This window comes from Lipophrys pholis, assembly GCF_963383615.2.
Source record: "Lipophrys pholis genome assembly, chromosome: 4".
Taxonomy (NCBI): Eukaryota; Metazoa; Chordata; class Actinopteri; order Blenniiformes; family Blenniidae; genus Lipophrys; species Lipophrys pholis.
In genome coordinates, this window is record NC_137637.1 from 28639773 (window position 1) to 28657116 (window position 17344).

Consider the following 17344-nt stretch of genomic DNA (forward strand, 5'->3'; position numbering starts at 1 on the left):
TGATTCTGCATGTTATAACTCCCCTCCTGAGTTAATCAGACGGGGGAATACAGAAACTAGAGGAGGGAGAACCCCACTCATCAATCACAGCAAATCACAGCCAGATTATATGCAAAGCAAAGCCTCGCTGTGCACGTTTAAATGTAAATGAAGTGCATTAGATGAATGTGATTAATATTTCCGTAAAGTTGTTGGGAACACAGCTACACTCGTGCATCCTGCAGGTCTTTATCTCGGCAGTTTGGAGGATCCTGCTGTCGCTGTCCATTACCTGCGGGTGCTGAAGCTTAACGACTACCTCCGCGTGCCATCCCCTAAATGGCATCACGCTTTGACAATGTGATATTTTAATTTCGCAGAGAACAGTGGTACAAAATCGAGAAGCACGCCGATTTCAAACAAGTGTCTGCGGTGGGCTAGTTGGAGCCAAAAGTGCCAGTTTCCTTCACCGGCTCACTCCAGTTTCCCTCCTCCAGCTCACCGCTGTTCCGATTCACCAACCCGCGTTGAGGAACTTTCTTACGCTCGCCGCGCTATTAAAGGTTAAATTACGTCGTGGGCGTAGCGGCTCCTTGTAATGGCGACCGTGCCGTAGATGTGCCTAGGTTTGTGAAAATGAAGCGAAGAAGAAGTTATTTCTTTTAAGTAAAACGCCGAGGTTCCCCAGCGGAGGACTTTGCGTATACAACCATCGTCGTTTGAAGTGGTCAACTTAGCTGTACTTTTGAACTTTTGCGCCTCCGAAATGATGAAGCTCAAGTCAAATCAAACCCGGACGTACGACGGGGACGGCTACAAGAAGCGGGCCGCCTGCCTGTGCTTCAGGAGCGAGAGCGAGGAGGAGGTGAGGCCGGGGATGACGCCGTCTGGCGGGCCGCGCTAACGCGAGTAGCCGGGGTGCTTTCCGTGTCTGGTCGGTCTGGGAACCGATACATTTGCCTTGATTTTAACGCCAGTTACAAGCAACGACTCGGCCGTTTCCCGGCTTCTCGTGTTGCGTTTTCAGACTGTCTGTGAAACGCTTGTTCTGAGCCCGGACTTACTCCGGCGTTATGTAAGCCTGTTTAGCTTGGCACATAGCAGCAACCTGTTAGCTTCATGCTAACTGGCCGTGTTGCTGCCCGGGGCACCGACCACAGCCCACCGCAGTCCACGCTGAGTGACTGTGTCGCTCTGGATGTGAATCACTGTCCAACCTTTAAAGTGTCAGGCTATATCTCAGTTAGGATTTTTTAATTCGAATGATGTCGGGTGCTACGCGAATTGACTTTATGCAACTGGTTCTACTTGCCGATGATTTTTAGCGGCATGTAGCCATTAGCCGCGACGGCTAAAGCCGAATGCTAACCCTGACGATGACGATGATGATGATGATGATGAACTCGTACAGCTGGTTATTTTATTTATTTTGTCGCCAAAAAGCAACACTGCTGAGATTTGAAGTCAGACTGACAGAATCAGAATGTGCTTCACACTTCACCACGTCGCCCGTTAACGTAGCTGTCACCGCCTCCAGCTAACAAGCCACCCTGCACTGATGTAACGGTATGAAAATCTACAGCGAGGATTAAAACCACCCAGAGTTATCAGTATGAGCCCAGAGTCTCTGTTGATGTGATCAACATGTCGGGACACTCTTATATACACATGTAATACTCTATATAAACTTTTGTATTACAATGTGTTAGCAATAACAGCAATTTATAAATCTGCAATTCTATCTTTCTTTTGCCAGAAAAACATCATTGTACTTTAAGTTGAGAATATACTTTGATTCTAGTTATTTGGTAGATAGGTAATGCCCCATAAACTACAATTATTTTCTCCTTATTCTGCAGACAGTTAATCTTCAGACTGATGGCCCTCAGTACATTTCTAATAAATATACTCCCACATATTTAATTTCTCGTGAAAAATGAAGGGATTTCTAGAGATCTCCCTTCCGCTTCTTTTGTGCCACCTATAGGAAAAATGTATGTTTGATACCTCTTGTGGCGTTTTTCTATAAGAGCATGATGAAATTAACCAAAGTACAGTTATCTCATATGGTGTATATGATAGTCACAGTTTTAAACAGCATTTTACACATATTATTGAAGCATATTATTATAATTGGTAACACGTCATATCTTCTTTCCTCCGTGAGTTCAACAAGCTGGTGTCCACTCAACAACAACAAAAACTGTTTTGTTGTTGCAGAAATATTTTCCTTGAGGACAATATAGCATGAGACTGAATCACTTCCTCGTTGTTGTGGTAGAAGAGGCCAGATTATTAACAATGAGGGAGGTAAATCACAGCAAATCAAATGGTATCACCAGTACACTACTCCAAACTTGAACCGGTGTTTTTCAGTTTTATCTTATCGGTTCTCTGCCAAGTACAAGTTGATCCCTGACTGATCAAGTTCACAAAACTAATTGTACCCGTTTTAAAAAAAAACAACAATCTGTGACTCATGCTGTGGCCTTTTAAGGCTTACAGGCGTTCAAACTTTATGGTTTGATTCACTTTCCGTCGCACGGCAAGTAATTTTAACCACATTCACATAATGTCCAGCCGACTCACTTAGCACCAGCGGTAGTGTTTACAGTCATAAATGTTGACAGCTTTACTGAATATCTTGCTTAAGTAGTAACACTTATGTGTTGTCAACACTGTTGACACTGGGCATTGAGTTGGACTGAAATACCTCACCGGCGTGCTCTGGGATTCATTGCAGGTGCTGCTGGTGAGCAGTAGTCGACATCCAGACAAGTGGATAGTTCCTGGAGGGGGAATGGAGCCTGAGGAGGAACCCAATGTGGCTGCAGCTAGAGAAGTGTGTGAAGAGGTGGGTTTGTTGTAATTATTGACATTAATATTGGTCCCACTTTTGCCCCCTTTATTGTGTCTGTGGTAAAGTATGGATGGGTACCTTTACTTGAACTGAAGTGCGAGTGTGAAACATGCCTTTCTAGACATCGTCCACACTCCACAGCCAGGAATATTGTTCTAAGAACGTGTTTCCATTTACAAGTATAGTGTCATAAGGTATATTGTATTACATTTCTCTGAAATCATGACTGTATTTAACACGGGGTGTAACACCTTGCTTGCAAAATCCATTTTGTCAATGCAGTCATACTGTTTGCATGGACAGAGAGAGAGAGAGAGCCTAGCAACATGTAAGCTGTACCGTGGCGTCATGTTACAAAGCAGTGTTTGGGTGTCAAAAGAGGTCACGCTGAGATTGAACATTAGCTACTCCGCAGTATCACTGCAGCACTATCCATTCCCACCAACATGATGATTCCATCATTAAAATAGACCGTTGTTGATTTAGAAATAATTTTCTGACGGTGTTCTGTTTTTACAGCAGCGGCCAAATCGAGGTGTTTTGTTGGTGTGTGTTTGGGTAGAACAGACAGCAATTAGTAAACAGTTCTGAAGCGCATTGGAAATCAATACGCTGCTACATCCATCGCTAAAATCAGGTGCTCCTCCTGCGTACTTGTAACTCATCCCTCTTGACATGTTGAGCAGAACTGACACAGGGGACCGAAGACCGAGTCTCACCCAGCTGTCAGCTCTTGGCAACTGACCATATGTAGGCCCTTCACTGCGTGTGATCCATCACTTTGATGGATGCTGATATCATCTCTTGTCCTGGCTCCAGCTGTTTGGTAGCTTTGGTGGTTGCAGGACACTGTTGCCTGCCAGCACATTTCCACAGGGTCAATAGCAATGTCACGGCACTGCTGAGGTTTGTCGAAAGTGTTAAAAGGGCTGAAACTTTGTAGGGACTTTGAGTGGGCTTCAGTGCTTGACCACGTACTCTGGCTTTCTAAGCCTCTTATTGGACGGTGGTGTAACAGGACATATCCTAATCCTGACAAGCTCATTCCGATGCCCATATGAGCTGGGAGAGATTGCTTATGCTTATTGGTTTGGAGACTTGCCAATGATGAAGTCACCAGAGTCATGAGCAGGCCAAAGGTGGCACAAAGTTCCTTTTGCTTTTGTTTTTGTCTTCCCCAGCTTATCATTGTATGCTATGATACAGTCAAAGTATGACGACGTAAGACATTGTGTCACTTGTCATGCTGCTTCAGTGCTGCACATCTTTCTGCCCGATGTTTCCCAGTATCCTTTAGTTACAAAATGCCGAAGTCAGGAGACCTTTTCCATGTCAGAAAAACACACAGGTTGACTTTTGCCCTATTACTTAATCTCTGGCTCCTCTTTGGGGTTTCTAGTCGTGGGTCTGTCCTTTCCCATATCAGCTCGCTGAAGGCCTGAGGAGAGTAACACCCAGTCCATGGTACAGCGCTTTGAGTCGAAATGTATTTATAGACTGAAACTGGAACCTGAAGAAGAAGCTGCAGAGATGTCAGCCCTCAGCCAGGACACTTGACCTACCATCCACCTCTGAGAGATTCCTATCAATATGTTATTTTAAATTTTCAATGATGACGAGTAAAATGGTGACACAATCTTGTGAGATTTGCCTTTCTTGAAAGGATTGTGGGAACCGTTCTAAAAACCAGACTGTGATGAGGATCTTCTGTTTGTCTCTGACCGCTTTGTGTAATCTCGCATGACACTGAGGGGTTTTTATGAGAGAGGCTCTTGATACATTTCTTTGGGTCATGCAAAACAAGACACCTGACTCTTTTTGTTCTGCAAAAGCAACCTAGAAAAAAACACTGCCTCTACTTAATCCAAAATGCAAAAAATGCCAAAAAAAAACTGTGGGGGCGGGAAAAAAAGCCCTTGATTTTGCAAAATAAAAATCCTTTTTTAGCTGCCAAATCGATAAATCGATAGTTTTTTGGGGGTTTTTTGCCCAGCCCTACCATGGACCGGTACCGGTCTGCGGCCCGGTGGTTAGGGACCCCTGATTTAGATTGCCATTGTGTCTCTGACACCATGTAAACAAAACAGTGTACGTCTTAAAGCTCTACAATGATCTCTATTATTAGGTTATGAGTGTGCAACATAGTATACGCATGTTTTCTAATAGACTCGACTCTGTCGCTTTATTTTTGAGAAAAAATAAAGGTGGTATCTTGTTTGTAGCTTTGTCTTGTGGTAGAGCTCACCATCTGGATCTCTCCTTCTCCTTTACAGGCTGGAGTGAAGGGGACTTTAGGTCGCTTAGTTGGAGTATTTGAGGTAAGCGGCCGTCTGTTTGCCAATATTAATTTAGTTGACGTGTTTGACGTTGTTGAAGAAAAAGAAGAGCTGACGTTCGGACACATTTCACATGTGATATCGAGATTTGAAAAAAAAAAAAGTTAATAAACCAGGTGGAGCTACAATAACTGGCAAAAGTCTTTCTGCTACTTGATTCGTTGTTCGATCTAAACCGCAGACGTTGTTTAGAGACATTTTTCTTTCACGTTTTGCATAAATATCATTTGACAACCATGTTGATGATCGACAGCAGTTAGGCTTGACGGTCTTAGTTTTCAAGAAGGCTTGAGAATTTGAGTTGAATTATGAATGAAGATTTTCAGACGTTTTTTTTTAAAATGTTACACTTTTATTACCCACAGTGCACTTTCTTTGTATTCGTTAAAATGTCTGCTAAAGCAGCCTCATGCTTTTCAGTCCTTTTTTGTTCCTGTGAAATAGCCAAGTGTCGTTATTAATTCAATATTTTGGTTGACTAAAGTCACTACACATGTACTCGAATCTTTACTGTATTGACTAAAACCAAATGTTTTTGACAAGACTATAACTAAAATGAATCACAAACTGCTGTTTGAGGCTCACTTTTTCATAATTCAGCCTCCCAAATAAGTTCACTTTCTTTCTGTTAAAAACGTGTACCTTCTGTTCCTCCTCCAGAACCAGGAGAGGAAACACAGGACCTACGTGTACGTTCTCATCGTAACCGAGGTGCTGGAGGACTGGGAGGACTCGGTTAACATTGGTAAAGTCCTGCTTGTTTGTCAAAATGGGGCTCATACGGACAAAGTTCCCAGGCAGTCACATGCTTGACTGTAGCTTTATTTTTTTTATCCCCCCCCCCAGCCTTCATTGGTGACATTACAGTTCAGGAATTTCAATGTGATGTTTGCTGCAGCAGATTATACCACCAGCTTTGTGCCTGCCTTTCACATTTTCACATGAACTCAGTTTACTGTACTGATAATTAGCCTCAACTGATCGTAATGCAGTTGCTGTTGTTTTTTTTTTAACATTGTACGCCCAGCGTTTCACCTCTTTGCACCTTGTTTTCTGTGTTTGTTCTGTCCGCAGGTAGAAAAAGGGAATGGTTTAAAATAGACGATGCCATACAAGTGTTGCAGTGTCACAAGCCCGTGCAGGCCACCTACTTCGAGGCGCTCCAGGAGAGTTGCCTGACCAGTAACGGAACGCCGCTGGTGGCCACGATAGGTGGAGAACTCTCCCCTACCTACAGCATCAATCAGAGCTCCGTCTCGGGTATCAGATAACTAAAACCACAACTCTGACACCCCAAGGAGCTTTCGCCACCACTTGCGCTCTTACCTCTCTTCTCTTCTTTTCTCTTCTCTTGTCTCTTCTCTTTTCTCCTATCCTCTTCTCCTCCTCTCTTCTCTCTTCTCAATAACATGGTTTGCCTTGCCAACTCCTTTGTGCCAGAACTGTGGCACAGACTTGATGACAAGTGTTAGGTGAATAGTCTGAAACACTTTGTAAATGTAAATGTAATTTTTGACCTCCCTTCCTATTTTCTTTTTACTGACAACTGCATGAAGTGTCCCCCATGGACCCCCCCCCCCCCCCCCCCCCCCCCCCTCCCTCCCGATCCTTAACGCGCCCTTAGCGTGGTGTTTATTGAATGCAAGAACTACTTTTTACTGTTGTAATGTAAAAGTGTATACTTAGTGCTTAAGCTGAAGGCTTTTGGTGGTCTTTTTAACGTCTCCTCCATTATTTTTTCCGGGTTATTTTTCTGTGAATGAATGTGCCCATTAGTGTAACCCCCCCCCCCCCTATTGTAAAGATAGGAAATATTGTCCGTATCTGAACGAGCAGAATCGTGGGAAGTGACTTGTCTTGCATGAGCACTGTTATGTTGTGTGGCACACTCACTCGAGTGATTTGATGCCGACTGTGCAACAGACTTGTGGTTAAGGTCTTTGGCTCTTCTTCATTTTTCTCCTTATCGTAGTTGTCGATGTCTTCTTTAAGCCAGAAGGATGCGCCCCCCCCCCTTCCCCCGAGCAGTCTCACGATTTCAGTAGTCTTTCGATTTCAAGTGTCAACTGTGTTTCTCTCTTATTTGGGAAGCGAGCCAAGCACTACAGGTTTCACTCTGTATGCTCTATGGAGAGTGAAAGAATGTCAACACACACACAAACACACAATGTAACACGAACCACCTTTCTCCTCAGTGTCTTTACCTCCTTTTAATCCTTTTTTTTCTCCATTTGTGACTAACTACAAAGTCTTCCTCCACCTACTGAGAGGGTAGAAGTAGTTGATCTCTGAATCCTAGACTTGTAATTTCAAAACGCAGCACATATCACTTAAGTTATTAAAAAAAAAAAAAAAAACGAAAAAAACCCTTTTCCATATTTTACTCCTCACATTCAGTTTGGTTAAAAGTAATTGTTTACATTGTGTTTGTAACATTAGCACAGGTGACTTTAGCGGGCACTTTTCATTGTGGTCATTATCAATTTAAACTTTTTTTTTTTTTTAAACCCTTATTTCTTTTAGTATTTAATCTGCATCCCCAAAAACACTCGGAACACCTGCTTGACATTGAAAGTAATGGATCTATTACGCTGTCTTTGGCAAGATGCAGAACAAACAAGCCTTGTACAGTTTGAGACCTCGTTTTTAACATGTAAAATGCTTTTGGATACTAGTTTTTGTTTTTCTTCTTCTTCTTCTTCTTCTTTCTCTCTAACGTCTGGCAAAAGTCTCTTCAGCCGCGCCGCGTCACTCGGCCCGGTTGCGGCGCGAGGCAGCCGGCTCAATACTGTGAAACTGGAGGCGCTGTAGATAGCATGTAAGAGGTTTTTATTGTAAATTGTTTATTTCTGTATAGATCAAAAGTTGAGAGTAAAAATGACAAAACACCTCTTACACACCTTGTGAGTGCGACAATGTCATTTCAACCGAGGCTGGAAAAAAAAACCTGATTGAACTTGTTGTTTTTGGCTTTGAAACTGTGGGAGGAGTTTTCTCTGGAAGTAGCGTACTGTACATCTGAGGTTAGCGAGGAAGGTGGGTGAGATTGAAAAGCCTATTTATGATAGATTATTGATAAAGTTGTCCTGCCCACCCCCCTTCTTATTTTTTCCTATTTTTTTTCTCTTTATTATTTAGAGAAAAAGAAATATGCCGTGACATTGGACTTTATTTTCATTATTAAATTAATCCTGCCTGAAATTAGATCCAGCTATCAGCTGCACACCAGCGAGTAATGGAATTTCTCACATTGACGTCATCTTTAAGGGATGCCCCGCCCCCAAACGGTTTATCAGTGACACTGTGGTAATCTGGTCATATCTCAAAAGGTTTTAATCGAAAAGCAGTTGGTATATTTGTAAGGAGATACAAGCACAAAACTGGCATAGTCACTTTTTAAGTTTGCAAAATTGTGCCTGGTCACACTATCAACGGTTATGTTGAGGGGATTTTTGAGAGAGAAAAAAAACACATTTTGCCAGACTTTTACACTTAAGGAAAAAAAAAAGTTCTCATCTCCAGTTTTGCTGCAGCTGACAGCTACACGTTACGTGGAGCAGAGGTAAAGGTAAAAAGGATAATCAATTGGAAAAACCTGCATAAACGGTTTCATCAAAAGCCTGTAAACCACAGACTTGTACAGTGTTCAGTATTTCTATTGTAGAATCAACTTTGCGCACCTTTAACCTTGGAACATAAATGTGATATTCCATATAAAGATTTAAAGGTTTTTAATAACGGTTTAATTTTGGTTCCCGGATGCGTTTTAGTGCGAGGCCTCCATGCCTACCGGGAGCTCCATTTGCAACAAAGCAAAAGTTTATCTGGGTTAAAATGAAGTATTTACTGCTGCAGTTCCACATTTAGTTCTGAATGTGCTCCGAAAACTCCAGTATCGGGATCCTCACACTCAAAAGAGAACAGTTGGAGCAAATTTTCCCTCAATAAAGGCAGGATAGCTATTTGGTTTTTTTCTTTTTAATGTATTTAAAAAAAAATTTCAAAGGACAGCAGTTGTTGCCAAGTTCATTTGGATTTCTTTTGTCACAACAAATACAGCTTTAGACAGGCTCCTCATGTTGGCCTGTGAGAATCTAGGAACCCGCGTGTTTTATTTGACATGGCAGTACTTTTTGAAAGGAGGCCCGAAGTCTCCTCCAGTCTGAGACTTTGAACTGGTTTTACTGCCGCGTATCAGAAAGGCGTGGCAGCCAAAGTCTTGCTTTACGATGCTCCGTCTGGCACTTCGCATGGGGGTTTGGTGTTGAGTAGACCTTTCAGTCAGTCTTCGTCTAACTGTGCAATTAGAGGTTAAAACATGTATAAACCCCACCCCCACCCCGCCCCCCCGAGTAATTGGCAATGATTAAACTCACTCGACGTGGGCGACAGGTACTGTCAAAATGAATGTGAGGAGGATTTTCACAATCAATAGCCAGTGATTTTAATTAATGACCACTTGTTTTTTATCCATAATTTTTTCCCCTTCTTTCTTTAATCTGTTGTGTTGTTGGCAAGCTAATGTCTTGTATATAGCTAACACAGCACCATTAGAACCAGAGGATCCTCTTTTTGTCTTTTTTTAAAACCCTTCATACTGAAATTCATGCAGTTCATGTCTTAGATTGATTCAGGCTGAAGTGCAGGAGACAATTTATGAAGTAAATGCTTCCACGTGCGTGTGGAAATGAGGTGGCGCAACATCTGAAGTCGAGATTGGCCTTTTTTCTTTTCTTTTCTATGACATTGACCCATCTGATGAAGTCACTTTCTTTTAATTTACCAAAGTTTCGACTGTTTTTATGTTTTGCCACGTGGGTTAACTGGCTCCATCTTGTGGCCAAAGCAAAAGCATGGGAAGCACATCTCTTAAGCAGCTGAGGATTGTACCATTCACCTTCTTTATGATGATGCTCAGACTGTTTGTATCAGCTGAATGATAGAAAACTATATTGTGATTCAAAGTTCAAACAAAGCCCCAATTGAAATCAGTACAAAACCAAATTAATAACAAAGGAAACATGTGTGCACTTCTCGCTGATGACCTCAGCCTTGAAGTTCCATACTTGTAATTGTGTTTTCAAAGGTATACGTGTCACTGGAATATTGTTTTCCTCTTTTGTCATTTGGGACTGTGGAATAAAACCAGTGTGAGAAGACTGAAGATTGTAATATAAATGTGCCAACAAATAAACACCAGTATTTCACATTCAGACTGTCGTCTTTAGTCTGTGTGTCTGCTCAGCGTCGCCTCACCAAACCGTTTGGCACATTATAATGGGCATAGTGATTTTGTTTGAATCGGAAAAGTAAAATGTGAACTTTTAAAGCGATCTGTTGTGGAGTAATTCAACACATTGCATTGCAGGAGTGCGAAACTGATTTCGGTTCGGGGAACACGTACAGTACAAATTTCTCTTATTATGCAAAATTCACTTTCCAAAGGTTTTCCCAACGGTAATATGCGTCCTCATAACTGGGAATGATGCCCCAGAAGTGAATAAAGTCTGTCGTCTCTCCCTGGCTTGTTTCAGTTTTTTAAAAGTGTGTTGTTCCAACGACCGAATCAGAAATCAAACCCTATGTAGTGTCATCGGGGGTTTAGCCAATTGTAATCAAGATTTAGCAATCCCAGAATTAGGCAGCTCTGCTCTGGCACCTGGCACCACGAGGGGAAGATGGTGTGATGCATTCTGAATGCAGCTCACACATGTTTTTGGACTGTGGGAGGAAACCGGAGAAAACCCTGGCACAGACATAGGGGGGGGGATTTTCCACCGGAAAGAACCAGGTGCTACTTCGGAGCCAGGGCCAGACTTGGCACCAGTTCTTTGTCTTTCCACTGCCAAAGCCCCCGGCCAAACAGGCTGAACTGGTGCTACGCTGGCCCCACTTCTAGGGCTTTTCTACCAAAAAGAACCAGGAGCTTATTCGGGGCCGGTGCCAGGGCCAGTTCTTAAATGAGCACCGCCAAAGAACCGGAACCTTTCCCACCGTTAACGGAGCCAAGAGAGAGCCACGTCATTGCGTCACTCCAAGACGTGATACGTTGGGGATTTTGCCGATTTCACGCTGACAGCCCTCATATGAGAACCAGGAGACGGGCTACATTCATTGGTTTAGTTCAGATCGCTCCATCTAGTCTGGCTTGAACCTCGGATGCAGACCAAAGAGCGAGAAAACATTGCGTCTCTTCGTATCTCTATTAGTGCTTTTTCACGTCCGCCTTGCTTGAGTCTGGAGCCCCGGAGTGGCCATTGAGAAAAGAAAAAAAAAAAACGTGTGAATGAGTTAGAAAATAATATTGGAACATCTCGGAGTAGAGCGCAATACAGCTGCACACTGTATTGCGCAGCGGCTGTAGCCGCTGCTATGCGCAGCCGCTGCAGCAGCTGCAATGCCTCAGCCTGCAGTCATAACGAGAAACAAGACCTGGATGTGAATTTAGTTACAATGATTACACATTAATTTAATTTTGTGGTTGAAGAAATTGCTGATTACATTTTTCAACAAGAAACTTGCAATTGTAACATAATATATTTTCAAACTATATAATTCTAAATAAGACAAATAACTGCTCAGAATCTTACTTAAAGCAAAGTCACCTAGCAACGGTTGCTAGGCAACTGATGTCACAAAGTATCCTAGCAATGGTTGCCAGGAGACTTTGATGTCACATCAAAGTGTCAGTATCACCAGTCTCATCAAAAGATAAAAGCTTCTATGTATGATGACATCACAAGGCAGTTGTCCTAACCAATGCACAACATTTACAGACCATTGCCAGCAGTATTTATGATTGTTGTCAGACAAGACAGGAGTACTGACACTTGCTGTTCCAGAAAGTTTTTGTGATTCCTATTTTATAGACTTTTCTCAATATATACTGTCCATAGACTCTTTATTAAATTTATAGTAGAAATGCCATTAATTGATATATCCAGCAAATCCAACCTGAAAAGGGAAATGGACATTATCAAAGGAAAAAACCGTCATCTCGAAAATGTCGTGCAGGATCTCAGAAGTGAGCTGAGACACGGAAAACCCAAAAATGAAAAGCAAACTATTACAGACAGAAAATTTAAAGAAATGCTCCAAAAATTGGTGATCGCCGGGGAACAAAATGAAATTCTCAAAGCCTCTAAGAGTTTTCTTGAGCATGCGTTAAATAAGGCGACAGAAGACCTATTGAAGATGCGAGACCGAGAGAAATTAGCTTTATCCATGCTGCAATACAAACAGCCAAGAGAAATGTCATCACGTGAACTGGAGTTATCAGGGGAGCTCAAGTCAATTAAAGAGAAACTTGTTGAAGAGCAGGAAAAATGTAAATGCCTCCAGGTAGCGCTTGACAAAAGACATCAGGACGTGATACAGTTTGAGAAGAAAGAATCTGATCTCCTCATGGAAAAGGAACAAACAATGAAAAAATTGATGGCAGATCATAAGACCAAGGAGCAGCCGCTGAAAAAACAGCTGAACCTGGAAACGAATGAAAAGCTGCGTTCCCAAAATAAGATGGCAGCATTGGAGGGTAAAATAGTAGAACTGGAACAAGAAATTATCAAGAAAAACAAGGAGATCAAGAAGGTGAAAAACGATTTCAGCAAAGACGTCCCCATAATTCTCAACAAAATTGTTGACGATTCCGAAGCCTGTCCAGGGTCTGTCGACTCCTCACGCTCACTAAACTTGGAATGGCTCCAGCGCCCCCTGAAAATTAACAGCATAAGCTTTGTAAAAGACGGATGGCTGGCCAAAATGAAACTTGATGAGTTATCAAACGTAGAGAGAATGTCTTCTTTCAAGAGTAGAATTACAAACCCCAAAACCAGTATTTCAAAGCAGGACGATGAAGTCAAACTTGGACCCGACCGTTTGACTAATGTGAGGGAGGAATGTAATCAAAAAGACAAAGAAATTGCTGCTCTCTGGAAGCATATTAATATGCAGAAAAGCATGATCAGAAATCTTCAAGAACAACTGGAAACTTTAAAGTCCGAACCCACAGAGACAATCGACATTGATTCGACGCAGGAAGTTCGACAAAAGGAAGTTGACCAGCTGAAACAGAGGCGTGTCTTAAAAAAATGCTGCTTTGACAACAAAGAGACGCTGGATGTCGTGAAACAACTGAGACTGGAAATTGTCAGACTTGCTAAAGAACAGGATGTGAAGAAGTCTGCTCACATGAAACTCCAAAAAGAAAATGCGACTTTGAAAGCGAAGGTCTCTACTTTAGAAAGACGTATCAAGGAGTTGACGCATGTTTTCACTCATGTCACCGCAAAGAATGAAGAGAAAACAAAAGAGCTGCAGAAGACAAAAAAGTTACTTCAGATAGAGAAAACTCAAATGAAAGGGAAGGTCAATGCCCCGGCCGGAACCTTGAAGGAAAGCGCTAATCCCAAATTCATAACGATGGTTTCCAAAATGAAAACATCTACACGATCAGGGATCTCTTCAAGATGACAACTTACCATCTGCTGATATTAGCAGTATTGGGAAAGTTCCGTTTCTACACAAACTAGTTCAAAGTTCAGTTCACAAATTTTAAAATGAACTAGTTCAGTTCATAGTTCATAATTCACAGTTCCAAAAATTAACTAGTTCATAGTTCTTTTTTTTCCCCAATACGTTGCTGCGTGCTATTACCCTCAGAATACTGGCATTTCCCCATTGTTGCCCCCCATTCAGTCCAGACTAGTGGCCAGCTGCAGCTCCCTACCGCAACAGTATATTCTGAAAAACATGAGGAAAAACTTGCTGCTTGAATGGTTATTTTGAATGAGGAATTATTAAAGCAAAACAAAAATGGACAGTAGTCCTTAAGGAGCAAAGGGAAATATACCAAGCAGGTTCTACAAACAAATTACAACTTAAAACAGTAAAACCTTGAAGGAATTTTTTAGTTACTCGCACATACCTTGAAAGGCCAGCTGGGTTCAATGTGCTGTCTCAGGTTTGTTTTACGGAGTTGCTTCTTGAAACCCTGCGGGCAAAGTTTACACAAAAAGGTACGATTTTTTCCTCCTGGATCATCACTGACTTTTTCATAAAATTCTTTTAAATACCAGGATTTCCGGACTATTGAGCGCACTGGAATATAAGCCGCAGCCACCAAATTTAAAAAGGAAAAAAAGAAAAAGAAAAATGAAGTTGCGTGATGCACGTGAACGCATCACCCACTTATCAGGGGCATGAAGCTCGTTAACCCTTAAAAAGCCCAGTCGTCCGTTGCACAGTTCAAAGCATGCAGCTTTAGATCTACACTTGACTCTCTAGGTTTCTCTCAGGTAGTAGACGGGCCCACCCATAAACATCTACACACCCTAGACCTTATTCTAACTTATGGTTTGAATATAGAGCATCTGACCATCTGTCCTCACAATGATTTCCTGTCAGATCACTTCTTAATAACCTTTGACTTTGTTCTAAATAGTTATAAACCTCCGGCTAAAGCCGTGTTAACCAGGTCTCTCTCTGAAAACATAGTAACTAAATTCAAGGAAAGAATTCCCTCTGCTATAGAATCAGTAGTGAATCTTCCTGACCCGTATACTGTTGCTAGCTCAGACATTGAATACCTAACAAACAGTCTGACAGATATGCTAAAAACAACGCTAGTCGACATAGCTCCTCAAAAAATGAAAATGAAAAAACAGGAAAAGTCATCGCCATGGTTTAACTCATCAACCCGCGAGCTTAAACAACCCTCCCGTAGATTAGAAAGAACTTGGCGTTCAACAAAAACAGACATAGATTATATAGCCTGGAAGGATAGCTTCAAAACTTATAAGAAAGCTCTGAGTAGAAGTAGAACTAATTACTACTCATCCTTAATAGAGGAAAACAAAAACAACCCTCGGTTTCTTTTCTTGACTGAGAGGTGAAGGTTCTACTGGCCATATGGTTTTGTCTCAATTGCACTAAAGTGTTCTACCCATTATACTGGAGGTTCTACTGGAGGTTCTACTGGTTCTACTGGAGGATGCTGTGGATTCAAACTAACACCATGCACTGTTTGAATCCAGGACTCCTGAGGAACCTGAAGCCTGGTCCAGTGGAGAAGAGGAACTCCTCCAGATGAAGATGGGAGTGAGGATTGTTTTTGATGCTTGAATCTGAAGCTGAAACATGTGAGCGTGTGAGCATCAGAGCGTTATCTGGTGTGTGATGACATGTCGGTCTTTATCAGGTGACCGGCCAGATGATGCTCCGAGGAAGACTACAGATGCAGCTGAAACATGTCAGCAAGGTAGAATCTTTCCTGCATCTACCTGTCGTTAAAAACGAGTCTGTAATATACATGTTTAAAAGGACAAAATGAACACCATTCAACTTTCAATAAACCTCCTTTGGTATGACAAATAACTCCACTATGATAGAGGGGAAAAGTTTGTGTGTAGGTAACAGATGTGTTGTGGCTCTGCAGGAGGAGGAATTAGAACGTGGCACCATCAACGGCCCCAGCAGGAGGAAGAATTAGAACGTGACACCATCAATCAGCAGTACAGCAGAATGCCCGATGACCAGCAGGAGCATCAGTATCAACATAACGATGCTCCTGGAAACCCTGAAGCTGGAGTCACGACACTTCCAGGAGAGAAAGTGTCCAGGATAAGAACATTATTGACCTGTGTATCACTGCAAGGGTTCCTGGGAATTAAAAGAAAGAACTTCAGAATTTTTAAAAAACAATGTCATTTTCCTATATACATAATGTTTCTAACTTGTTTTTACTGTTGTAGGTTCTGCTGAAGTTAATTAAATAAAGTTTCCTTTATCTTCTGCTTGATATATCTTTCTTTGCTCGAGAGTGTAAGCGATGTGTGTATTTATGTATTTACTCTCACACAGTATAAGCCATTTATGTATTTATTCTAAAGAGAAATTATTACAGCTAATGATTGGAGTTCTTCACTGTAGGATGTATATTAGACAAATGTAATACAGTACATATTAATGACATGACCAGAAGGATGATAACAAGCAGCAGGTATGTGAAAAGCTGGTTAATTCATTTGATAAAAATCAGGGATCTTCAGTAAAACAGTAAAATAATTGTTTGTATTAGTAGGACATTTCTGATCAGCTGCTTTTATTGTTTCTGAACTTCAAGGAGATGAATAGTAAAATAAAGGCTGTAGGAGGCTAGAAGTAATAGTAACACTGTACTATACACAGAACTATACACTGTACTTTATACAGTACTGTACACAGTACTAAACACAGTACTGTACATTGTACTATACACGGTAGAATACACTGTAATATACACTGCATGTATGTGACAGAAAAGGTACTATTTTACAATAATGTTCTAAAGTTTAGATCATCATATAAAATATCATGTACAAATCACCTTCCTGCTGAACCAGAGAGGCAACAGTTTCCTCCTCCTCCTCCTCCTCCTCCTCCTCCTCCTCCTCCTCCTCCTCAGCTTCAGGGTCCATCATCCAGCCATGACAGCCACCGCGTCATCAAGTACTCGTGTTCCAATTCTCCATTAACGCCTATGTGTCCTCGTAAATTTGCATATCCGCACTTCCGAGGACGCCTTGCAAGTAGTTACTCGTGACGTAGGCGAGTACACACTGGCGCTCTAAGAATTGGAAAACGGCCAGAGTCTGATGTAGTGCGTCTTCCGTTTGTTTTTGCCGCGATGCTTCGCATTTGACGTATGCGGCGGTGCGACTCTTTGGTGGCTAATGTTGCCAGATTGGCTGTTTTCCTCCTACATGTTAAGGTCCGTTTACAGTGTGCTTTAGCCGGGTTATCGACTGGAAGACTTTGAAATCTGGCACCCTCTTAAACAACGTTGAACTGTGAGAGCGCCGTTCACAAAAGCGCGTTCATATTAACATTCATGAGGGAGAATAATGATACGTTCAGTTCACTTTCGCCCAAAATATGAACGAGTTTAAGAACAACACTGGATATTAGACATATATAAAATGGATGTTTTCATTGTGAGCAACCAATTCAAACATTTCCTAATCTCCTGCTGAGATTTTAGCCTGAATGGTTCCTTTGTGCTTACTGACAATAAAGACTTACTCTATTGTATTGTATTGTATTCAATCACATCTCTTGGGAGATGACTAAAAGTGCAGTCTTCCTTTTGTTTTAAAGGTTAGACTTGCTCTTGTGGTCCCAAATCCTTCAT

The 17344-nt window shown here is 41.8% G+C and overlaps 1 protein-coding gene across 1 annotated transcript; it reads left to right on the forward strand.

Moving 5' to 3' along the window:
- Positions 1 to 550: 550 nt before the first annotated feature.
- On the forward strand, positions 551 to 15969 carry nudt3b (nudix (nucleoside diphosphate linked moiety X)-type motif 3b). The gene is made up of 8 exons (XM_080461683.1): positions 551 to 844; positions 2723 to 2833; positions 5113 to 5157; positions 5836 to 5920; positions 6250 to 6435; positions 15210 to 15273; positions 15374 to 15433; positions 15611 to 15969. Exons 1-6 carry the CDS (start codon positions 746 to 748, stop codon positions 15263 to 15265), a joined length of 582 nt encoding a protein of 193 aa, XP_080317809.1. The 5' UTR covers positions 551 to 745; the 3' UTR covers positions 15266 to 15273; positions 15374 to 15433; positions 15611 to 15969.
- Positions 15970 to 17344: the final 1375 nt, after the last annotated feature.